General features: G+C 47.5%; 2 protein-coding genes across 5 annotated transcripts; both read left to right on the top strand.

Moving 5' to 3' along the window:
* The first annotated feature begins 3076 nt into the window (after window positions 1-3076).
* On the top strand, window positions 3077-11397 carry itgb6 (integrin, beta 6). 2 transcript variants are annotated; one of them, XM_029143608.3, is made up of 15 exons: window positions 3079-3319; window positions 3634-3713; window positions 3904-4102; window positions 4188-4434; window positions 4509-4674; window positions 4773-4934; window positions 5271-5366; window positions 5532-5621; window positions 6692-6826; window positions 7500-7917; window positions 7998-8220; window positions 8619-8713; window positions 9868-9984; window positions 10066-10232; window positions 10653-11397. In XM_029143608.3, exons 1-15 carry the CDS (start codon window positions 3265-3267, stop codon window positions 10746-10748), a joined length of 2346 nt encoding a protein of 781 aa, XP_028999441.1. In that variant the 5' UTR covers window positions 3079-3264; the 3' UTR covers window positions 10749-11397. The 2 variants fall into 2 exon arrangements, with proteins under 2 accessions (XP_055363592.1, XP_028999441.1); XM_055507617.1 differs by lacking the exons at window positions 8619-8713; window positions 9868-9984; window positions 10066-10232; window positions 10653-11397 and adding an exon at window positions 8440-8612 and having other exon boundaries at window positions 3077-3319.
* A 116-nt stretch (window positions 11398-11513) lies between these two features.
* Window positions 11514-25002, top strand: pla2r1 (phospholipase A2 receptor 1). Of its 3 annotated transcripts, XM_029143606.3 has the most exons (30): window positions 11514-11795; window positions 12596-12976; window positions 13061-13234; window positions 13312-13476; window positions 13604-13717; window positions 14087-14236; window positions 14549-14743; window positions 15037-15200; window positions 15293-15403; window positions 16792-16904; window positions 16990-17159; window positions 17255-17463; window positions 17541-17686; window positions 18044-18128; window positions 18203-18347; window positions 18419-18454; window positions 18557-18717; window positions 19444-19508; window positions 19669-19769; window positions 19858-19994; window positions 20564-20681; window positions 20797-20936; window positions 21105-21246; window positions 21788-22023; window positions 22590-22764; window positions 22852-22986; window positions 23073-23195; window positions 23283-23459; window positions 23943-23978; window positions 24126-25002. In XM_029143606.3, exons 1-30 carry the CDS (start codon window positions 11651-11653, stop codon window positions 24341-24343), a joined length of 4467 nt encoding a protein of 1488 aa, XP_028999439.1. In that variant the 5' UTR covers window positions 11514-11650; the 3' UTR covers window positions 24344-25002. The 3 variants fall into 3 exon arrangements, 2 of the variants coding, with proteins under 2 accessions (XP_028999439.1, XP_055363591.1); XM_055507616.1 differs by lacking the exon at window positions 11514-11795 and having other exon boundaries at window positions 12778-12976; window positions 13117-13234; XR_003785255.2 differs by lacking the exons at window positions 23073-23195; window positions 23283-23459; window positions 23943-23978; window positions 24126-25002 and having other exon boundaries at window positions 22577-22764.
* Window positions 25003-25174: the final 172 nt, after the last annotated feature.

Here is a 25174-nt window from a genome sequence, read left to right as displayed (position 1 = left end):
TGTTGTCATTTACCTTCGCAGAAACTGATTTTTACAATTGGTAAAACCTGAGGCAGAGCTGAAACTACTGCCCGTTGTTACTTCCTTTTATTGAAATAATGCACCCAAAGCTATGAATATTCAGCAAATACACATTTTCAATGTTTTTATTGTCCAGACTTCCTCAGTAGGTAGATAGGTTATCTGACAAAAAAAAAACAAATATGAACAGTGATTTTTTTCATGTGTGATTATTTTGGTTGATTATTTAGTTTTTAGTTGATTATTAGTTGACTTTATTTAATTTTCTGTGTGGATTTAATCTTATCTTTGCTGACTTTTCCTACAGCCACTGTTTAGGTGACCATGGAGTTTTACTCATAAGTACATTCACTTGAAATTTTCAGGGGATTTGTTTTAATAACTTTCATAAAGTGGTATGTCTACAATCCTTCAGAAACAATTGTGGAAACAATTTCCCAAAATGCCATGCAGCAACCTGATGCATTTCCCACTGAAGTGTGTGCTTAGTGCTAATTAACAGACATCTGCACAGTGTCTGCATGAACAAAAATATACCGGCCTTTGAGACAAACACTTTTTGTTGCCCGTTCTCGTTTCAGTCACATTCTGTACTGTATGCATGCATGTGTACACCTGCATTCCTGCCATACCACGGTAGGAGGGAGGCTGTATTGTAGAAGTCCTCCTCTGGGCTTCCTCTCCCTCAATGCAGGAAGTAATTGAAAGTAAGCAAACACACGATGACTTTGAGCATTGCACTGCAGCTCACACAAACTCTAGCACTAAGATCAACACGTCGGTCAGGTGGTCTTTTAATAAAGAGGCCAGCTCGTGTGGAGCTTCCACAGCCAGCAGCTGCTACTGTCGCTCACTATCATTGCAGCCTCCCTCTACACACACACATGCACGCTCACACGCCCACACACACACACACACACACACACACACACACACACACACACACACACACACACACACACACACACACACACATGCAAGTTGGAGCCTGCACAAACACCCACATATGACCCCTAGTCCGCATGCAGGCACACTTAGCCACTTTAAGACACACACACAAAAGCACACATGAGCTGGGGAGCATGGGCAGCAGGGTCACCCTCGCACCATGCTTCATAAGGGGCACCGTTACAATAGGTTTACTGTTTCTCTGATGACGGCTGAGACACAATACCACGAATGTCCTGGCTCCACGCTTCTCAGCTTCTCTCCATTTTTCACTGGGTGACAGGGAAGGCAGACTGAGACGGGACAGCATGTTATCGAAGGACGCCCCTGAAGGTGAGTTGACTTATTGCAGGGTTCATGTATGGCTCTATATGTGTACAATGCGTGTCACTTAGAGGGAGTTTGATTTATTGTTTGTGTGAATTTTGCTGAGGCTGATCCTGTTTTATGTTATCTTGCTGCTGTCAGATTTATTGTGAGAATATGCCTGAAGCATAACTGACAACAGTTGTTAACTTCCCAGTAAAGTTAAGTTAAAATGTGATCAACTGCACAACTATGACACCTTATTGCACCCGAAGTATGAAATGTGCTTGATCGGGAAGGGCATGACATCACCAAACTGTTAAGATGTTACAAAAAAGAGTGTTCGATTGCATCAGGCTTTAATGTTCTTGGGAATATCTGAAAATAATAACGAGCAGGGAGAAATGTGATGGAGGAAAGGAGACGGGAGAGGATGGGGGGGGGGGGGGGGGGTAAAAGAGAGGAGCTAATCGCAGGTGGACTAGACAGTGAATGATGAAAAAGTCTGACACTTCACAGATGGACACTTCAAGGAGGCGACTGGATAAGGTGACGAGCTGAGGAGAGACTGGGTGTCAGAGAGCAGCCAGGAGAAGCAGAGGGATGAAGGGATGAGCATTGGAGGTGGGGTTTGGTTTGGGGGTAACAGATGGGACTTACCCACATCCAGAGGGGTGTGGTGCTGAATTGTGAGATTCCTCTGAGTTGGGACAAGCAGGGATATTTGCACTGCAGCTGTCAATGGTTCAACACCTACACAGCTCCACCCTTCTCCCCCTCATATCAGACACACATTCAGACTCACGATCATATTTCACTCAGTGTGATAGGCCTCCATGCTTGGCCTCGTCAAGCTGAAAAAATGCTTGTGAGACAATTGCAATGATTCATGTTCTTGCTGTTAAAGATTAACATCTCTTCTGTTGTAGTGTCTGGGTGACCAAGTTATATTTGCTCAGGGTGTGGCTTGTGTTTTTTATTATTTCTCTTGGACCAAAGTTCAGGAATGAAGATCAATTTTTTGAAGTTTAACTTAATTAAATTAGTGCAGAAATGTAGCCACAAGCAAAGGATCATCAGCCTGTCTGCCTGTCTGTGTGCGTGCGTGCGTGCGTGTCTGTCTGTCTGTCTGTCTGTCTGTCTGTCTGTCTGTCTGTCTGTCTGTCTGTCATGGCAGGATGGAGCTAGTTTTAGCCACTTTACAAGCCAAACATCCATCCATTCGTCACTCTGACCACTAAGGGTCATGGGGACGTTGGAGACAACCTCGGCTGTCATCAGATGGGAAGCAGAGATAAATCACCACCTCATAGGGTCCTTTGAAGAATGTACCAAAACTGTAGTGCATGAGCAAATAAATCTCTGCTGCAGCATTTGTATTAATGCATCTGTGAAATGAAGATGTTGGTTTAATTTTAAAAATGCATAGTAAATATACTATTAATTTGATTTAATTTGAAATATTAGTTTGGAAGCTATTTGTAGACATTAAGCAGAGTTAGAGGAGTAAAACGGTTAGCTTGCCAAGAAGACAATAAAAATGTTTAATAAATGTAAAGTCCAGGTAAATATTTGAGTAAAGTAGCTTTGGTAGCGAAGCTGTACGTAGTTCATTTTGAGCTTCATCCATAATCTTTCATTGGCTGTTTGTGACTAAATGCTGTGTGAACGAGCCTGATAATCATATAATGAAGCGCGGATAACGCGTCGCCCCGCGAGGAGCGTCGCTGCAGATGTGGGCTTGGTTTGGTCCCGCCTCGCCCCTCACCTGGACGGAAGTGAGGCATATAAGGCAGCGCAGGTATCGCGGGCCGCTCACCTGCGTCTCTCTTCCTCGCGCAGGTACCGCAGCGGCACGACGGCGCCGGACTTCGGCCGAGGAGCGCGCGCACGACGACGCGAGACATGTGTCACTCCTGTAAATATGAGAGAAGCTTTAAATATTTTCTCCTTCCTCTGTTTCCTGCCCAGCAGTAATCTCAAGGACTAATGGGGCTTTTACTGCTGAGCCTGCTTCTCCGGTACTGGATCAACGCCGCGGAGGGTAAGCTGGACTTTTTGTTCCGTTTACGCACGCAGCGCTTTGTGATGAGCAAACAAAGACTGACAGCCCCGCTTTGCAGCGAGCTGTGAGGGCTGCCTTGGTGTTTATGAAGAATGTTTTATTGTGAAAAGTGTGTTCCATGACTTTAAACGTCATCATAATAACTCTAAAAGCTGCTGTTAATTAATGAGTTACACCCATATTTGTATCTTCCAGATGCAGCGTTAACACACTTTTTCTAGGCGATAATGGGCCCTGGGGGGTTGTGCTCGGGTCCCTGTTGACTCTGCTGGGTGTCCGTTTGTGGGTTTCAGGATCGTGTGTATCCGGCAGCGCTGTGACCTGTGAGGAGTGTCTGCAGCTCGGTCCTCGCTGTGCCTGGTGCACACAGGAGGTGAGCGCTGCTCAGATCAAAGCAGGGCACGTGGGCCGATCACCGCGATGCCCACATCATCCTTTTTAACGCACATGCTTGCAAGGGTTGAACTTCAGAGCCCTGATAAAAGCCTGTACTTTATGGACTGATATAAAACCGTCGCCGTCCATGAATAGGACCGTGTGTCACGATTTCCTCCGTCTTTTAGAATTTCACAGACTGGTCTTCAGTCACGGAAAGATGTGACACACTGGATGTCTTGATAGAAAAGGGATGTGCCAGGGACCAACTCCAGTTCCTCGTTTCCAAAGCTCAAATCCTCCAGGATCACCCACTCGGCAGGCAAACGAGCGGCGCCAACAGCACCCAGATCTCCCCACAGAAGATGGCCCTCAGCCTCCGACCCGGTACTCCATCGCTTGAACCCAGAATCAGCTTTTGGAAGCGCTTCCTTATTTCTAGACCAAATGACGGGCTCTGGTTTTTGAACAGGCAATCAGCTGACCTTCCAGGTGAAGGTCAAACTTACAGAGGACTACCCTGTGGACATCTACTACCTGATGGACCTGTCAGCTTCCATGTGGGACGATCTGAAAATGATCAAAGACCTGGGCTCGACTCTGTCCAAAGAGATGGCCAACCTCACGAGCAAGCTCCGCATAGGCTTTGGCTCCTTTGTGGAGAAGCCTGTGCTGCCCTTCATCAGGATCACAGAGAAGGAGCTGGCCGACCCCTGCAGGTAAACCCCCATCGGCCTCATCAGGTCAGCGCTCGTCTCTTGGTGGTCTATCTTGGACTTCTGCTGTGTTACAGAGGATTAGTCCAGGCTTGTCTGCCCACGTTTGGATATAAACACGTCCTGTCTCTGACGAGCCGAACGGACAAGTTCAACGAGATAATCGCGCGGCAGCGCGTGTCTGCAAACATCGATTTGCTCGAGTGCGGCTTTGACGCCATCATGCAGGTGGCCGTTTGTGGGGTAGGACTCGCTTTCATCCCAGATTCTTAAGCAGACGTGAGACGGGTTCAGCCCACGGTACAGACCGGACTGGAGTCGAGCCGTGCGTCTCTTTGCAGGACAAGATCGGCTGGAGGAATGACTCCATGCGCCTGCTGGTCTTCGCCAGTGACGGCGACTCGCACTTCGGGATGGACAGCAAGATGGCCGGCATCGTGGTTCCCAACGACGGCCAGTGCCACATGGACGTCAGTGGCGACTACAGCATGTCCACAGTGCAGGTGAGCCTCTGGCTGCAGGGCCTCTGGCTGCAAGGTCTCTGGCTGCGAGGCCTCTTGTTGCGAGGTCTCTGGTTGCGAGGTCTCTGGCTGCGAGGCCTCTGGCTGCGGGGCCTCTGGTTGCGAGGCCTCTGGCTGCGGGGCCTCTGGCTGCGGGGCCTCTGGCTGCGAGGTCTCTGGCTGCGAGGTCTCTGGCTGCAAGGTCTCTGGCTGCGGGGCCTCTGGCTGCGGGGCCTCTGGCTGCGGGGCCTCTGGCTGCGAGGCCTCTGGTTGCGAGGTCTCTGGCTGCGGTGCCTCTGGCTGCGGGGCCTCGTTCACCGCCCAATCTCTACCTTCCAGGAGTATCCCACGCTCGGCCAGCTGATCGATAAGGTCGTAGAGAACAACATCCTGCTGATATTTGCTGTGACAAAGGAGCAGCAGCACAACTACAAGGTAACAGCTTCAGTAGCGTGAGAAGCATTTATCGTGCGGGCCTAGATCCTCATCTAAGGTTTTTTTAAGGTTTTAGGTCCTCCTGTCAGTCTATACGTTCTCTGAGTTGATTTCATTTGATTTGAAAAATCAGTGATCTTCTGTTTTTCTGTGTCTTCCTCATAGAACTATGCAAATCTCATACCTGGCGCCACCGTTGGAGTCCTGGCGTCCGACTCACAGAACGTCCTGGAGCTGATTATAACAGCATACAAAGTAAACAGGCCGCCTCCGTGGCCTGGATGCGTGGGCAGAGTGCAGGCGCTAATGGGACAGAGAACATATGCTACTATAAGAGCAGCATGACACTTCCAAAATATCGTTTATAACTGTAATCGACTAGAAATGCCTTTATTTTCCTGAAACTCGCGCTGTGTCTCTGCTTTCTCCTTTCCTTCCCCTCCTCCTGCTTTTCCTCCTTTCATTCTTTCTCCTGTTACATTTTTCCCTGCGCCGCCCGCATCAACACGTTTGGCCGCATGTCCCTGCTTGTCTCGGCCGTTTGATCTGCTCGCCGGCCTGAGTCTGACTCGCTCTTTCTCTGAAACTCTCGCCTCTGTCCTTCCCTAAATCCACCCTGGCGGCAGTAAGTGGTGCCTAGTCTGCACTTCCTCCACTGGTTATGCAGTGTGCGTCTGCCACGTTACCACGATCACTGTGGATCCTTGTGGGTCCTTGTGGCCAAAACAGGCAGGATGGATATTAAGTGATAAAAGATGGACAACTGTATTCATGTCTACTATAATATTAGATTGGATTGGTGTGGCTTAGTGTCTTGATACTCCAGCCACCTCACTTTTAACCCCCTGCAGCATTCTAAGTCTTTTTAATCTGTTTTACCCACTTGCCCTTAATCCATCTTTACTTGGGCCTATCCCTGAAGATCCCTCTGTATACTCCTCCTTAGCAACACAGAAAACAGTGTAGGATCCACAGCCTGTAGGAGAGGCACAGTTAACCCTGTGTTAGCACCCACACACAGAGCCGTGAGCCGCCTGACCAGGTATTTTCTCCTGCTGAGGTGCGATGTCCTACTTCCCTCAGGTTCTTTGTACAGCCAGCACACCTGGGCTCATGACTCACCTGTGAATTTAAAATTAAAAAGAAGCACTCAAACAGTCCCATCACGGCACAGGTCGGCGCGGGGTCAACGGGAAATCCCCTTAAAGCTATAACAAACATTGTGCTGGTTTCATGGCCGGTTTTAGCTGAGTTTGGTGACAATAACCTTCTGTTTAGTAGCGGGCCGTGCTTCTCACTGCAGAATTATATGTTTTATCTTGCAGGAACTGCGTTCAGAGATCGAGCTAGAAGTCCTTGGAGAAACTGAGGACCTGCAGATGTCCTTCACGGCCATTTGTCCAAATGGGACAGTGGCACCAGATCTAAAACACTGCTCCAACATCAAACCAGGAGAGACGGTGAGTTTCCTTCAGCTAATTGGCTTCTTTCTGTTTGTAAGGCACGTTTACTGCTGCTGACAGACTGAGGCTGATAACAGAGCAGAGGATAATAATTTATCAAACTACCACTTAAACCTTCTGTTGAATAGTTGAATGTTAGAATATTAATAATGGAGAATATTCAGTTAATTGCAATTTTGAAAACTAAATCTCTTTTTTAAACACCTCAGCTGTGAGGATGTGCTTCTTTTGTTTACTTAAATTGAATAGAAATGAAACAAGCAATTTGATAATGTCAGCCAAGACTGAGGGAGATACAAAAACATTTTATGGTAAATTGTCAGCTTTGTCTTTGGTCTAACAGTGTAATTAATTATAGCTAATTAAAACAATAAAAGCCGTGTTTGGTTTCGAGGTATTTTAAAAACATTATAGCGTAGACAATAAAGTTACTGGGTCACATCCATAGAAGGTTAATTGTACAAACTAAATAGGCGCCTGCGTTTTTGAATGCGGCAGATTTCAAATTTCACTTCAAATGAGTGCATTTTGTTTATGGTTTATTAGAGGTCACCCCACGTGACCTCTAGGACCAAAGAGTAACTTAAACTGACTCAGCTTCAGCTACTGGTCTCATAGCGCGCCTCGTTATCAGCGTGGGCTTCTTTCAAGGCCCTTCTCTGCTCCCCAGGTGACGTTCAACGTCTCCGTGGAGCTCCCACGGTGCCTGTCCGGGGTTCGACACTTCTCCCTCAGGCCGGTGGGCCTGCAGGACAGTCTGGAGGTGCGGCTGGAGTCCGCGTGCACGTGTGCCTGCCCGGAGCCGCCCTCGGTCAACGGCAGCCGCTGCGCCGAGGACCAGGGGGCTTTCCGCTGTGGCGTGTGCACGTGCCAGCCCGGGTTCGTGGGAGAGCGGTGCGAGTGCGATGAGGAGACCGCTTTGTTGAGCAACTGCGCGGCGAACAACGAGTCGGAGCTGTGCAGCGGCCAGGGGCAGTGTTACTGCGGAAAGTGCGTGTGCGACGCCTCCAGCTTCGGACGCATTTACGGGCAGTACTGCGAGTGTGACAATTACTCCTGTGTGCGCTTCCGCGGGGAACTCTGCGGAGGTGAGTCACGGCGGCCGTTGCCGGCGCTCCGCGGTGAGCGTGATGTTTGCATAAAGGAGCGTTTGCTCTGTGTCTCGCAGGTCACGGCGCGTGTGACTGCGGGGAGTGCCGCTGTGAACGCGGCTGGACGGGCGAGTACTGTAACTGCAGCGCCAGCACGGACGCGTGCGCGGCGGAGGACGGCGCCCACTGCAGCGGCAGGGGCACGTGCGAGTGCGGCCGCTGCGTGTGCACCGTGCCGGGAGCGTCCGGGGACAAGTGCGAGATGTGCGCGACGTGCGGCGACGCCTGTAACTCTGCGAGGTGAGGACTCCGCGGGAGGCGAGCGCAGCTTTGCGCCGGCTTTCCCACTCTTTACCTGGAGGATCCAAGACGCTGTCTCCTCGCGCCACACGATCGGCCTGTTCTGTTCAGCTCAGGCATATTAGGTTCTGGTTCCCCTTGTTCACATGTGTCTACACCTTTAATGTGACATCAAAAGCAAACAGCTCTGAGAGCTTTTCTTTCCCCATTGTAAAGCAGCTGTCAGGGCTGGTGCCATTCGATACCACTGTTATGGGGGATCAGGGTGATAGAGAGGGAGAAGCCTCGGGAAAGCTCTGATAAGTGACCAGCACTGATTCCTCTGGACCCACTAAACCTTTTCCCCCAAAGACCCGGCGTACGTCTCTGAGGTAAAGCGGCTTTTGTTTTAACATCAGGGCCTGTGTGGAGTGCCACCTCCAGGATGAGGAAGACGCTGAGATGTGTGATTGGGGGTGCAGCATTTCCAAAATTAACCTCAACACAACAGCAGGTAAAAGACCCATGTTCCTTAAAGGATTAGTCATTATATACATTACGCAGCTTTTGTACACAGTCACAAAGGTGATAATTATACAGATATACTATTATTTTTATATATTATGTTATATACTGTTTATCACAGTTGGTGCATCGCATTAGAAGATGGATGGAATGTCTTCACCCCTGTGTTTAAAGGGATGCATGACTTAACGCATTCAGTCACGTTCAGTCTTTGCATCAGGACCAACAAAACTATGAATCTACTACTACATGTGGGACTTGTCCCTATTCAATCAGGCATTTGAGGATATCTTCCATTTCTTCCATCTTTACAAAGTAATGTTACTATCGCAGCCAGTTATGGGTGTGTGCACTTTTATCAGGACCTTGGGCACCATCACACACCTACACTGATCCTGGCCTTGGACTCCTCATAGCATTCCTTTAACATTGTTACTATCCAACACTAACACAGGTCACAGGAGCAGGGAACGGCTACCACACAGCAGCCAGGCTCAGTGACTGCGAGTGACTTTAGCTTGGATAGCCAAGTAAATGATCAGTTTTCTCTACGACTGTCATTAATAGCAAACATCCACAGAATTATGACGCCCTATGGATCATTGAGACCATTTAGCTTTAGTACTGTATAAATTCCCTCTTTTTGCTGTTGTCACTTGTAAAGCTCTCTTTCCACATGGATCAGGGATCTGGAGGAATGCTGACCTGCACTGACTCAGGTGTCTCTCTGAAGCCCATGTACCCTTCTCCAACACACCCCCAACCATTTCCATTCAGTCAGCACTGACAATGGGGAACATATTATTTACCTTGTCGTACAGGCAGAGCTATTGTAGTGCGTATGAATAGCCCGAGGAACTTGTCGTCCTTTATAGAGAAGATAGGTTTAAAACCTGCTCTACTTGTGCAAACCGAGAAGTATATCTGATTATCAAAGAGGATTTTCAGGCTTTAGATGTGAAATATAATGATGTGGTTTACACACACACACTAGATTGTAGCCTCTGATATGGAAATCACACTGACAGCACTACAGAGGAGAGCAGATCATTTTACAATCTCGGGACAATGTTGAAAGGGAAGGTGATATATGGACGGTTTTATCCCTTCCTTATGGATATGTATGTTCCCGTTTCTTCTCAGATTATGACAAGGGTCCTTCTACACAGTGCAAAGTGATGATGGACAATGAGTGTTGGATCTCTTTCGCTCTGGTAGGAGGTGAGACGGGGATCACGGCCTACAACCCTCTGATAGACGGTAGGTTCCACCAGCGGCGCAGATCATCGCTAAAACAGAGCGTGTGATGTGAGTCCCACCTGGTCCTGTGCTTCGTCCCAGGTTGCCCCGAGCCGCCCAACATTCCCATGATCATTCTGGGGGTCTCCCTCTCCATTGTGTGCATCGGTGTGATCCTGCTGGCCGTGTGGAAAGTGCTCGTGTCTGTGCACGACCGCAAAGAGGTGGCCAAGTTTGAGGCCGAGAGGGCGAAGGCAAAGTGGCAAACGGTGAGACGTGGAGCTGGTGAGGAGATGAAGATGCTACATTCTTCCTGGGATTCCTCCACGTATTCTAAAAACGGTCTCATACAAAAGTATCTTTTTATTCATCTCATGTGATCCCACCCTCACTGTTCTGGTTTGGACGTCCTCACATAAGGACTTTAGTCCTTAGCTGCTTGTTGTTTCTGTTTGTGGTGCTCATTTACATTTGTTCACTATTCTAAAATTATTAATGTGTAAAATGTACATAGTTTGGTTATTAAAAGTAATTAACTGTCCACATGCATATGGTCCTGCATCAGTATAGACTGTAGTTATTTGATTTGAACTTGTTATTTTCAGCTAAGTCTAATTAATCAACAAGCAAAATTAGTCGACTGCATGTCATTAAATCAGTGGTTTTTTTGTCTGTTGCTTTTTTTTCAGGGGACCAACCCTTTATTCAGAAGCTCAACCTCTACATTCAAAAACGTAACTTATGAAAACACGCACAGAGGCAAGATCAGTATTGATCCCTACTGATGACGAGGTGGCGGCGAGGCAATCAGCATGCGTGTGTACTTGTGTGTACTTGTGTGTACCTGTGTGTACCTGTGTGTACCTGTGCGTACCTGTGTGTCCATGTGTGCGTACGTGTGTGCGAGCATGTGTTTGCGAGTGAGACAGAGGGAACATTTTGTTTGTTAAACTGTGTGCTTTTGTGCCAGTCTCTGCATTGATCAGAGGTCTTATAACCCAGCAGGCAGCACTGTGAACAGACACTAGGCTGAGGTTGCTGCTGCGAACGTGCACCGTCTGTGTAACGTCAAACACTGCACTCTCCTGTTGCACGGCCGTGTGCACGCACTCTTTTGTGACCTACTGGAACATGCAGCGAAGAAAGAGGAGTCTACACTACTACTGAAAACATCTGTCTGTCTAATGAATGTAAATATGGCTACGGGTGGATGATTCTGACTTGTTGAAATATTGTGGGGTTTTTCTTTGTTTTGTTGTAAAGCAAGGCTGAGCCTTCATTGAGGACAAGTGAGGTTTTTTAGTGGTGCGGCACATAAATAAAAATGTTTTTTAACTTATTGTGTAATTAGCTGTCTTCTGCTACTTCCTTATTACTGTGCATCCATCTGATAAACTGAGAAGCAAACACTAAAATAAAAGCTGCCTTTCTGCCTGTCTGTGCCGAGCGTGTGTTTTTCCCTACCCCGTTTTCTGGCCGCGTCCGAGCGGCAGGAATGCGGCCTCACGCCGTCAGACGTGACGTCGCTGGTCCCCCGCTGAAAAACTTCACTGGGCAAAACCTTTTTTTTTTCCTCTGAGGGCGCAACACAAAAAAGCCCCACAACGAGGCCGGACTTGACTTTTTGCGATCGGGGGTCTCGTAATGTGCGGACATTCAGGCTTCGACACCGCATCCCGCCGTCGAAATGTTGTTGCGTTTGTTTGGCTGCGTCGACTTCGTGGCTGCGGTGGCGACTGTTTGTGCAGCAGTTTTCCTGGCGAAGAGCTGCGTTTGTGGCACCGGGGAGGACGATGAGGTCCTGGACAGGGGGCAGCTCATGGACTACTACAGTAGGTCTTCTGCCGGTCCTTTACTGGCGTCCTGCACCCAGAGTGCGTGTTTACGGGGGATCGTCCTGTTCCACGTCGTATTTACCGCAGCAGACAATTATATAACTGCACAGAACGGGGCGAACGCACGGATCCTGTTGAATCCTGCAGCTGAAGTCTGCACTTAACAGATGGTTCCTCTGCTGCAAACGCACTCAGCAACGGTGTCTTATTTAATGTAAAAGGCAAACAAAGGCAGCTGGAGCTGATATGAAACTATGTAAAACTAATTAAAATGGAGAAAATTCAGTAATGTTTATCGTGTAGTGAACAGTCGCCTGCAAAAGGTGCAGTAACATCACCCTTGACTTTTTTACGGGCAAAACCAAATACCTCCGTGGTTCAGCTGCTTGTACAGTTTAGGTCCACTTTTAGCAGCAATAACTCGAAATAACTGTTTATTATAATTAGGCTAAATATCTTATATTAATTTATTATTGTTTATTAGTACTTTATTATTCAATATTTTTTAGAGATTTTTTAATCTTTGACATGTGTGCACCCCCTTCTTGTTTTAATATTGGTTTTATACAGATGATTTTTGAAAATGTTTTTATGCACCACAAAAATATAGGGATAAAAGATGTAATAATAGCTCACATGGATAAAAAACTATACATAAAGGGGGTGATTTGAGAAAGAGTGTCACACTAGATCCAACGTCCACATTAGATCCTCACTTGTGCCTCTCTTCGTCCTTTGCCCCCCCCCACATGTCCATCTCACCTCCCTCTCCTCATCCCACCCACCTCCGTTTTCAGAAAAGGGCCTGTTTATCCTGGAGAGCGAACCGCTGAAGCGCTGCATCACGGTGGACCGCTCCAGCCTGGTCCTGGACGACTGCGAGCGGCCCACGCGCCGCATGCTGTGGAAGTGGGTCTCCCAGCATCGCCTCTTCAACCTGGGCACCAGCACGTGCCTGGGCCTCAACATCTCCAACGCCACGCAGCCTCTGGGCACATTCGAGTGTGACACGTCCTTCCCTGTGCTGTGGTGGCGCTGCAGCGGGAACATGCTGCACAGCGCGTCCCAGTGGAAGGTGGCCGTCGCCGGGCGCCTGGTGGTGGTGAAGAAAAACTCCTACCATGGCTGGAAGCGGCACAACACCCCCAGGGAGGGCCCCTGCTCGTACCCATATGAAGGTAAACATCTGAAACATCTCAGTTATTCTCCCGCCCGTCTGCACAGGAAACGTTCAGGTTTCAGCGGCGGTGCTGCATTTGCAGATATCCACACTTTGCTGGGAAACGCGCACGGCATGCCCTGTGCTCTGCCTTTCAAGTACAACAACAAGTGGTACTCTGAGTGCACCACCGAGGGCCTCGAGGACCGTCTACAGTGGTGTGCCACCACCGCCCGCTATGATGAGAGTGAAAGATGGGGCTTCTGTCCGGTGCAAGGTAAAGACGGACACATCATGACTCATAGTCCGACACGCGCTCCCGCTGCCTTTGTAATGTCGCGACGCTCGTGGTAGATTCCAGCTGTGAGCGCTTCTGGGAGTCGAACCAGGAGATGGCTGCCTGCTACCAGTTCAACCTGTACACCATCCTAACGTGGAGCCAGGCGCTGTCCACCTGCCGGGCCCAGGGGGGAAACCTGCTCAGCATCAGCAGCCTGGCGGAGCACAGGTACATCAGAGGTAGGCGTCAGCACGCTAGCCGCGTGCTAAACACATGGGAACCACACGCGAACCACACGCAAACAACATGCAAACAACATGCAAACAACATGCAGTGCAACGGCTGCTTGCATCGTCTCTGTGGCAGATCGACTGGCGAGCGTTGGCGTGATGGTGTGGATTGGGCTGAACCACCTGAAGGACGGGCGGGGCTGGCAGTGGTCTGACGGAGCCCCTCTGTCACTGGTCAACTTCACAGCAGGTGCCCATTGTCTGTTTACCTGAGGACAAAATCATGGAGCAGCGTCTGACATTTTCTGAATTACATCTGTATTTAATATTCAGATACAGATTATTTCTCTGTCTCTGTCAAAGTGTGCTTTGTGAACTAAACTGACTAACTGTGAAATATGTGCAGGACATACATGAATGCATGAGTCAGAGAAACTAGACAAGCTCCTTTTTGTAATGTATGAAGACTTCATGTATTCATGCGCTGGATTCTTATTGGATGATGCGTACGAATGTGAAAGACTGAACAGAAGTCCATGCCCACATATTGTGTGTATTTGAATATAATGCGTCTTCGTGGTATAAGAGCTTGTCTACCTTGTACTGTACCTCCCACCAGCCCTTCCTGCCAGTGCGCTGCAGGACAACAGGCAGTGTGGCGTCTACAACTCAGCCTTTGACGGCCTTTGGCAAAGTCTGTCCTGCGAGTCTGCTCTGCCTTACATCTGCAAGAAGACACCCAACAACACCTGGCGAGCGGAACCGTTAGGTGAGAGTGTGTTCACACACGACACACCCACGTTGTTTACGGGTGCTTTCACAGTGCTTTGCGAAGGTGTCGTAAGTGTGGAAGAGATAAGCGATGAGATAACGTGAAGAATGTGGAGGGTTGGTTTAAACACCTGTAGCTCTTGGCCTCAGCATCTGTGCTGCGCCTGGGAAATGAACCTTTGGCCTTTTTCCCTATTGCTGTTGTTGGTGACTAGACCAAACTGACGCCTGCATTGTGAAAACACGTCAGTCTGGCTGTTTTGTTGCGGTGCCTTCTCCTCTCCTCTCAGGATTATCCTGTCTCCCACAGAGAACTGGCAGCACATCCACACAGACTGTGCTTTAGGCTGGTGGCCCCATAATGGCTTCTGCTACCGCGTGCTGTCAGACACAGAAGCTGGGAGCTGGGAGGAGTCTTCTCGGGCCTGTGGCTCCCAGGAGGCAAACCTCACCAGCATTCACTCTCTGTCTGAGGTCGAAGCGCTGCTCAGTCTCCTGACTAACAGTGAGTAGCATCACACAGTACACGTGGGCGGTCGAGCCCCAAATCATCCGTGCCTCAGGCAAGTTACTGTTTATACGGGAAATGGCACAGGCTTCTCCCAAAAGATAATAAGATGAATGTGATTGTGGAGAAATGTTTACTCATGTTTTATTTACATTTGAATAAAAGGTGGAATTTATTGGCTAATTTCTGGTCAAAAACTAACTTGCTGGTTAAATAAAAGTATATTTAGGTCAGAATTTGCCAGGAATCATTTCGGGCTCTACTGTGAGTACAGTGTCGTTGGCCTCTAGGTTCTGGGGACAGTGCAGAGGTGTGGATCGGGCTTTGGAAGCAGGCGTCATCGCCGTCTGTGGAGTGGTCTGACGGATCCTCCGTGACTCTGACACTCTGGCACCAGTACCAGCCTCCTCACAACCTGACAGACGCAACCTTGTGCGCCAAAGCGGACAGGAAGGTGAGAAACCCTACGACTGTGCCTCCATCGCGCACAAACGCTGCTGAAGCTCCTTTCAGAAGAAGCAAATGAAACATTCAACTCATCCACAGGACGGGACCTGGCTGTTAGTGTCATGTGATCAACGGCTGCCTGCTGTGTGTAGGAGACCAAGCCACAACCCCATCCAGCCCCTTGGAGCCTGGGATGAGGGCTGCCCTGAGGTAGGAACACGAACGCACAAGTACCAGCACGTGTTGTTGTCAGCAGTCCTTTCATCTAAAGGAGCTGAACGCTCGGCCAAAACAGAGAGCTGCAAGCTGTCAAAAACAACCGTTATACGTTACACAACTTACAACACTTCGCACAGGTCACAGCAACTGTAACACAGGTTTGGTTTCAGCTTGGTTTTTTTTTTTATTTGAATAAAAACTGTTGGATGTCAGCTGGATCACAAAACCTCAATGAGTCAATCTGTGAAAACGAGTGAATGAAACTCACTGTACTTTCAGTTAAAATCCAGAGGACTTATTTTCAGCTCGGCCGGGCACATTGTGCACTGTGCTGGGTCACAATAGGTCCATACAGATCAGGACAGGCACCAAGCAGGAGCACACGCCTGCTGCAGTTCAAGCAAATTGCCCCTTCATATGCACAATGAGCTGATTCACTCGCCAGCTGACGTGTTGTCTGGCGTTTGTGTCGCTCTTTGACTCTGAATATCAGACTCCTGAGTCACTTGTACGCTGGAAACAGGCTCCTGGAAGGGTTTGGGGCCATGGTCAGCCTCCAGCCATGTTCAGATGATTCCTGTCCCCTTACCTTTGGCCAAAGGTCGTGTAACTCCCTAGACTGGAGGGGGGGGCGTCAGCGAAATTATAGGGCTTCAGGGGGGAAAATTAACTCCACTTGTCATAACACACACACACACACACACACACACACACACACACCACACACACACACACACAGAGTAGTGGATGCATCATTTGTGTGTCCACCACACTGACCCACTGACAACTCATGCTTCATTTGCTGTGAAGGTGTGGACATGCACTAATATTATTGACATGAGGTTGGAGCTGTGACGACTGGGGACTTCCTCATTTTTCCTTTGCTGCCACCATGAGGTTGACATTTTCTTTGTGTTCAACCTCTTGAGCGATTTGCGGTGAAAATGTGTCCCCAGAGTTTTCATCTACTCTAGCTCCACCACCAGGTCGAGGTTTGTCAGCTTTGCCCAGTGTCTTGGTTGATGACCGCTAAATGAATGACGCATCAGCTGTTTTCCCTTCTAGCTGTGCTGTAGCACACACATTATACGGCGATAACCATTAAGTAATGTTGCTAGAAAACTGTTGAACTGAACCCAAATGTTCCATGATTTTATTTTGCTTTATATGTATTCTATGGTGCATGTAGTATTAGCAATGGTTGGTTGCATCCACATTTAAACACATCTTTAATGTAATTTCACTTACATTAAATTAGTTTGTCTTAATTTACCACATTCATATCCTAATTCTCTTTTTGACGCCCATCTCTGTCTTAAGGATGGTGCATTAATTATTCTGCACAACATTTGTATTTTTAAGCAGTGGATCTTTTGCAGGGCTGGAAGCGGCACGGCCGCTCCTGCTACACAGTGACCAGCCACGAGCAGAGCCACGAGGACGCAGGCATGGGCTATTACTGCAAAGCTCCTCTTCTTACCATAGAAAACAGGTCAGTAGGAAACTCCGCGGATGCTTTATGGTCCCGACTGTTCCAGATGTTCCCGTCCTTGTTCTCCTCTTCTTCACGCTGGCAGGTTTGAGCAGGCCTTCGTCAACAGTTTGCTTAGTGCGAGTGGGGCCAACAGCAGCATGTATTACTGGATCAGCCTCACGGATCAGGGGAAGAGGGGAGAGTATGGCTGGCTGCCACACAATGGGTCCTCCCCCCCACTCTCCTTCACAAACTGGAACAAGCACCAGCCAGGTAGCTGCTTGCTAATTATGAACAGCCTAGTACGGTCCGGTGTTTGGCTGATTTTGATCATTTTGATCATTTTATTGATCTTCTCCTTTCCCCAGTCAGTTCTGGTGGGTGCGTTGCTATGTCTGGGGGACCTGCTCTGGGTCACTGGGAGGTGAAAGACTGCAGGTCCTTCAGGGCTTTGTCAGTGTGCAAGCAAAGCATCAGCGGTCACCACGATGTCCAGCTGCCGGAGCACCACATAGATGCCTACGCCCCCTGTCCCCCAGGGTGGGAGTCCCACTCCGGCCTGATTCACTGTTTTAAGGTTCGCACCCACCCGTCTTCCCTCCTGATCGTGCGTGTGACGTGATCCCCGATCTAAGGTAGCTTTGCCTCATTTAGGTGTTCCACGATGAGAAGGTCCTGATGAAGCGCTCGTGGGTGGAGGCAGACTTCTTCTGCCAGGCCCTGGGCGCTCAGCTGGCCAGTTTCCACCACTATGAGGAGCAGGTGTTTGTTAAGCAGCTCCTCAGTACAATGTTTGAAGGGTTGGTACAGCCCGCTGGGCCTCAACAGAGCAACCATGCTATGGAACGTGTCTGTTGATTGTGTGGTGGATGTGAGAGATGAAAGGTAGACTATGACAAGTAGGGGTCAGCTATGCTATGTACAGTAACCATGACGATGATGTGAGTCTGTCTCCCTCTAGTACCTCTTGGTGATTTTAGATGATTTAGTAAATGAATGAGGTTCAATATTTAAGAGATTTAAGAGATGTTAATAACAGACAGAATAAACAGAACTTATTGTTAATGCAGCGTCACAACATTGTGTTTCGTCCAAAGGATCAAAGTACAACAGGGATTTTTGCTATTGTTGTTCTTGTGCCTGTCCTCTCTTTTCAGAACAGAGGGTCGCTGGTTCTGGGTGGGTCTGAATAAGAGAGACCCTGAGCATCTGGGATCCTGGGAGTGGTCCGACGGCTCTCCTGTAAGAACCGGAACTGCAGTGATGGTGGCGTCTCGCATCTTTTGCGGCTTCATGTAGCATCTGTGCTTGAGCAGGTGGTGACGTCCTTCATAGAGAATAAGAACGAGGAAGACGACAGGAGGGACTGCGCCGTGTTCAGCGAGATGACCAACGCCGTCGGTCCGTTGGTGCCGCAGCCCTGCGACAGCAAACACGAGTGGATCTGCAAGTTATCCAGAGGTCAGAGCCGTCACGGCCTGCAGACACCAGCAGCCGGATTGTGTCTCACCACACTCTGCTTTACGTTTCAGGTGATACGTTAAAGAAACCCTACTGGTACACAGAGCGTGAGTAACCGCTTCCCTTCACACGGGAACAAACTCGAAGAACTCAATGATGCGCATGCAGTTCATTTGTAAGGTTCCAAATATTGTCTGGTTCCGCCGCAGAGAGCGAGGCCTGGGTGTTCTACCGCGGAGCTGAGTACCTGCTGGTGAAGAAGCCCTTCGACTGGGACTCCGTCTCTCTGGCCTGTCAGATGATGGGCGCCTACCTGCTGTCCATTCACTCCAAGGAGGAGCTGCACTTCGTGAAGGATCGCTTGCGCCGGGTCTGTCTCTGCACCGTTAAGATTCACAGTGTTGGGCAATGCTGGACTGCATGAATACATTAATAGGGCTTCATCAGGTTCATACATGCAGGGCAGGCTGACGGACACTTCTGTATATGATGTTACTCAGTAACAGATTAGATTCATGTGGGATGTCTTGTCTTCTTCTAATTTGAGACGATAGAAGATTAAAAACTAGAAACCTCTACTACACTTTGGAGTATGTGGAATTAGCTTGTTAGTTCAGCGACAGATCTCTTCGCCAATGAAGACAATTACAAGTCTCTCCCTCCTCTTTACGTCTCAAACAGACTTTCGGCTTCCTACCATTAACGCTTCCACTCATCAGAAGGGCACCTCACTGGGTGGCCCATTAGCGCATGCACTCACTCACATAGTGAAAAACAAACACATGCAGGACAAATGTATTCACAACGTTCCTAACACCAAAGAGTTTTCAGACACAATGGACACTAACGCGCTCGAGTGCTCCCACGGACGCGGTGCCAATGGTCTTTATAGCAAACTAAAGAAAGCTTTTGTTGGGTGGAGGTGTGAGGGATAAAGGAAGCAGAATGAGGTGAAGGAAGCGACACAGAACACGAGCCAAGGAGCGCTGCTGAATGGCCTGTGACCCGTGCCACAGCCCACTGAGGACTTGATTACTGCTCAAGAAGACACACAGATCCTCATTCATCTCTTCTTTCGTCCCATGTGTGGCCACAGCTCTCCCTCGGCCCAACTGATTGGTGGATTGGTTTGCCCATTGGCCAGCTGGGAGAGGAGGTCAGGTGGGTGTGTGTTTGATAAGCAGCTGCCTTCATCACGAATGAGGATGCGCATGGTCCAGTGTGTTGTTCACTGGAAAGAATATACATCAAATGGAACAGTCACATGTCAGTTGAGTTCCTTTGGATAATGCTCAGTCCACATATTGGTGCGTGTTTGCAGGTGGAGCGATAAGACAGAGGTGAACTTCCAGAACTGGGCAGAAGGCGTTGTAGCCAGAACCAGAAAGAACCGCGTGTGTGTCACCATGTCCTCGTCCTCAGGTAAACACCAGCACAAATAAAGCCAGCGCCTCGTATTTATAGGCCAAAACGCGGTGAAGTACAGTGTGCAGCACTTGGTTTGTTGCAGGGAAATGGTCGACCAGCAGATGCAGTGACCTCCATGGCTACGTGTGCAAGAGGAAGACCGTGTCTGTGCTGGAGACGCCCAGGGAGCCGCACTACATCGGAGGATGCCCAGAGAAATGGCTGTACTTTGGACACAAGGTTGAGACACTCCATGTTCAGTGTTCAGCAATCAGATAAAACATGGACGCTTCTCTTTATTCCCAGCGGCTTGTGGGGTCAAAACAGCTTGTTCGTGTCATCGTAGTTGCTGTTGTTGTGTTATGACCCGCCCTCTATGAACCTGAAGCTGAGTCTAAAAACAAACACAAACCAATCAAACTTTAAAATTCCTGATTCTGTTTATGACAAACCTCATTATTGTCTTTTCTTGAGGCAATTAAGAGTCAGTCCGTCCTGTACGTGTGGAGCCTGCAGTAAATGTCTGTTGGTGCTCAAACAGCGGAGAGACAGAGACGTGAACATTAACTATTACATTTGAAACTATTGCATTGTGTAACATCACCCGGTACCTGTCAAGGACTCCTGTGAGAGAACAACACCATCTGCCAAACATTTGTTTATTTTGCTTCCATGTAATATGAAGCTATTTTTCCTCCTCTTTGAGTTTTATTGGCCTTGAATCTTGACTGTTCCAAACACAAGTCACAGGGTGATAATGACCAGCGTCTCACAACGGCATATTCACATGCCTTCATGCTTTGTGGCAGTGTCTGCTGCTTCACCTCCCTGACAGTCCAAAGGAGGGAAAGAGTTGGACCGATGCCCAGTCCATCTGTGCCGCCTTTGAAGGCTCGCTGGTGGCTGTAGAGGATGAGATTGAACAAGGTGAGGCAACGTGAGCTGTACATTCAAAACACAAACTCATCACATATGATGGCTGGCCGTGCAAGGACTACTGCTCTGTGCTGATACGCCTGTTGTCATGGCTTCATTTCGGCAGCCTACATCACAATGCTGCTCCAGGGCACCTCCGTGGGCGTGTGGATCGGTCTGCGGGACGAAGACACGATGAAATGGAGCAATGGGAAATCAGTCAGCTACACCAACTGGTCTCCAACAGACCCTAAGAGATACCTCACTGTGAGCCAAACACTTTGCAGAATGTGTGTTTGTGTGTGTGTGTGTGTGTGTGTGTGTGTGTGTGTGTGTGCGTGTGTGCGTGTTTGTGTTTGTGCGTACGTGCGTGTGTTTGTGTGTGCGTGCGTGTGTGCGTGCACCCACACTGACACGTACCTTTCGAACTCCCAGGAGGACGAGTGGCTCAGCGGAGCAGCCGATGAGCCGCTGTGTACGGTTCTGTCCAACAACCACAACTTCCACCTCACGGGGAAGTGGTACGATGAGAAGTGCAGCGAGAGCGGGTACGGCTTTGTCTGTCAGAAACCCCAAGGTGAGCGTCGTTATGGCGGCGTGCATGTTCCCTATGATGGGAAGGTGAACTCCCAGATTTGCTGATTCTCTGATTGATGAACTGATTGATGCACACATTTGATTTTCTCCAGTTATAATATACTGTTAATGTTTGCTTTCGTTTTTTGGGGGGTTTAGTTTACTTAAGTATTAGTTTGAGCTCAGATCCAGATTCATTTAGAGGTGATTATTCTCTTGTAGGCATGTGTTTATGAGGAGGCCGTTATGGCTTGATTCAGTATTCTTGTTTCTAACAGACATGACAAACAAAGTTATGATGACCCACCAAGTCACACAAGGCGCATTTATAGGAAAATATTATTTTAACACAATGTCACGCCACCTCCACTGATGGAGGTGGCGTGACATTTTCTACACAGATAATCTGCCCTAAGTACAAACTGTATGTCCCTGAAATGAAGATAATTAAGAAATGACTCAGATTCTGCTTGTGAATATCTTCTCATTATCTTCTCCTTTCCTCCACCCTCTTCTCTTTTGCCTTATGTTCCTTGTTCTAGATATTTCCAAACCTCCCACCCACTCCTATCACCACCCGCTTCCTGACAATATTGAATACAGAAGCAGCAGCTACAAGGTTGTGTCAGGCAACATGAGCTGGTACGACGCCATGCATATGTGCATAGAGAATGATTCTGACCTAGTGAGCGTTACAGATGCCTACCACCAGGCTTTCCTTACTGTCCTTGTCAACAGATTGGCAGTCCCCCACTGGATCGGACTGTATAGTCAAGACGTATGTATCTCTCTCTCAGGCATTTGTGTTCCTTCACACTGTCATAAATTACACTGCAGGTTGTATCCAGGAGGTGGCGTTATGCGTGTCATTTGTTAAAAGGTCAAAAATATATGTTAACTCAGACTTAACATAACTTATTTCTTATTTTTCCTATTGTTTATGTATATAGGGATAAAAACACCTTTGTAATGTTGTTATTTTGCCAGGCTTTATAATGAAATGTGCTATTTATTACCATTACTGTTTATTGTGCATGGTCTTAATCTGCACATCCGTTTAAACCTGTGAAAACATCTGACTAAACGCTTTTTAACAGTTACATTTATATTTGGATATGTTTTTATAGTTTGGTCGCTTGATTATATTTTAGGTTAATTTAGGAAATGTATTTCTTGGCTTTCGCTTTCAGTTTATCAGTAAACTTGAAACGTGTTTGTGTTGTGAGTCAGTAGCTGGAATTCCCCTTAGAAACACGCACCTTATTCTAAAAACCAGAAGGGGAATTGATCCTTTTCATGGTTTGCTAACTGTAACGCCTAACATGCTGAAGGTCCCCTTTGCAGAGCGGCTTCAATTACCATTGGTCAGACGGCAGCGACACGGTGTACACACACTGGGACGCAGCGGACGACGATGACGACTTGGGGGAATGTGTCTACATGGATGTGAACGGAGGCTGGCGGAGAGCGGACTGTGAAAGCCCGCTCCCAGGAGCCCTGTGTCATGTCCCCTCCCCGCGTGAGTTTCGCCCCACGATGCTTCTCCTCCGCTGATGGAGTAAAATAGCGGTGCACATCATGTCCTTCCTCCTGATCTCTCTCAAAGGGAATAAACCATTCGTTTCGTACGAGGTAGCGTGTCCCTCGACGTGGATCAAATTTGGACAGAACTGTTATAACTTTGAGCCAGTGGTGCAGAAACTGACGTTTGAAGAGTCGAGAGAGCACTGCAGACAGAAAGGTGTGGTTGCATGTGTTGCTCACAGAGAATTTGAGAATGTGTTTGGAGGTTGTTGCATGACTTTGTTCTGCTGCGTCACTTTCCAGTCAACACGTCAGACGTCCTGACCATTGAGAGTGAGACGGAGAACCGCTTTGTTCTGGAGCAGCTGTGGTCGTCAGGGTTCCTCCACCGGACTGTGTGGTTGGGGATGTACTTCAACACCGACAGTAAGAACCTGCAGCATCTCTCCCACTCACCCATCGTATGATCCCCTACGATACCTGCTTGTGTCACACTGTGAGCTTTACTTTCAGCTGATTCCATGGCCTGGGTGGATGGTTCACCTATGGACTACACCAGCTGGCCCAGCAAAGCCCCAGACTCCCAGCTGCTGACTGCAGATGTCTGTGTTACTACCAGGGTGATTGACGGTGTGTGGCACCTGTCAGAGTGCACCGAGCAGCTTGGCTTTGTCTGTAAAACCATCACAGGTACGAGGACTCATAGAGGTAGTCAGACATGTTTACCTTCCTGCTTTGTGTTGTAATAAGCATCATGCTGGTGGCCATAGTGGAGCACTTATAGTAGGCGCCACAGAAGTCCCACAAATGTTAATGGAGATCACAAATAGAGGCTATTGTTCCCACATTCTACAGATCAATTATGCAAGATTAGATTTAATATTAAAGACAGCATAGTGTAAAAATCTCCCTCTATTAGTACATTTATGAATCAGAACTAAGTCACAGTGCAGCAATCATCTTGAGGCCCCAGGAAAAGAAAATTTATAGATAAATACTAAACACGTCTTTTTCAGACTCCACATTATCTGTTCCATTATCTGTGTTAGTATTATTGCAATGCATGTTTATAGTTGAGACGAAGCCAACGAATATTTCATTTTTATTTAATCAAATGCATTGTCAATACCCTTCATAACTTATATTGACATCAATATATTTGTTCTTGGGCAGATGCAATAGCTGACGTGAAGGTGGAACCACTAAATGGTAAAGTGCACATCGCTTTTAATAATTATAATAATTATATAATAATATTAGGACTCTATTTACAGATTGATATGTTTTATATGGAGTCATCCCTTACATCAGGTCCAACTATGACCAAATGAACTGTGTCCATGTTGTTCATTTCAGATGTCCATTATAGTGTCACTTCCGCTGCAGTGCTGGTGGCGCTGCTGATCTTTGCTCTGCTGGTAGGAGCCATGTGCTTTGTGTACAAGAGGAGAGTCATTTGTTTTCGCCGTGTCCCTACTATTGGCAGCGCTTATTATAGACAAACCAGCTCACAGGCTACAGAGTCTGATGGAAACGTGCTGATCACAGACCTGGAGGCTCACTCAGGAGAATAGAACTCAGTGACTCGGATCTTAACAGAGTTTAACGGAAAATATGTCTTTCCTAAACATTAGAAGGTCTTTGAGGAATCCCCATTGCTATTTACAGTGCAGTCACACAAACAGGACAATTAAGTATTGCATAGTATTCAAATTTACAATACAATACAATTACAACACAACTTGTGTCAAAAAAGGGATGATAGAGAATGTAACTCTTGGATTTAAATTTTATTAAAATTGGTAAGCACTGTATGGGGAAATAATTTGGTTAATAAGTGGTCAGATGTGATTTAAATAAGTTAATATCTGCATGTGAGGATCAAAATTCAGCGTAAATTTTCATAAGCAAGCACAGAAAACAGAAATATGATAGTGTGGTATTGTATTTTTCATACACAATCCAAGAGCTGTACACATGGTACTGCAATTTTGTCAGTATTACTTTGTATTTTTGTATTTTATTTTATTTTTAAGTGTAGATTATATGTATTGATTCAGAAACGTGATGCAAACATAAACACAAATCGTGCACAACTGTGTTTCAGAAAATGAAAATAAATGTACATACGTTTCATGCAGCCTAATGCATGAACTTTTTGACTGTCTTGCCTTGTACGAGCTTCCAAAACACTTTTGCAACAATAAAACCCATTCTTTATGACAAATTCTAATATGTGCACCTGGCTTGTAAAACAGGACACTTTCAAAATGCTGTGTGTGGTTCTACTAATAGACTGCTTAGATCAAACAGGTGTTTATTTTTATTTCTAATTGAAAAACGTTTTGTTATTTTGGTTACAAATCTATTGTGTAGCAATAAAGGGATAAATCCCACATTTGATT

The sequence above is a fragment of the Betta splendens genome, chromosome 3 (genome assembly GCF_900634795.4).
Source record: "Betta splendens chromosome 3, fBetSpl5.4, whole genome shotgun sequence".
Lineage (NCBI taxonomy): Eukaryota > Metazoa > Chordata > Actinopteri > Anabantiformes > Osphronemidae > Betta > Betta splendens.
This window is presented reverse-complemented; position numbering and strand designations above follow the sequence as displayed.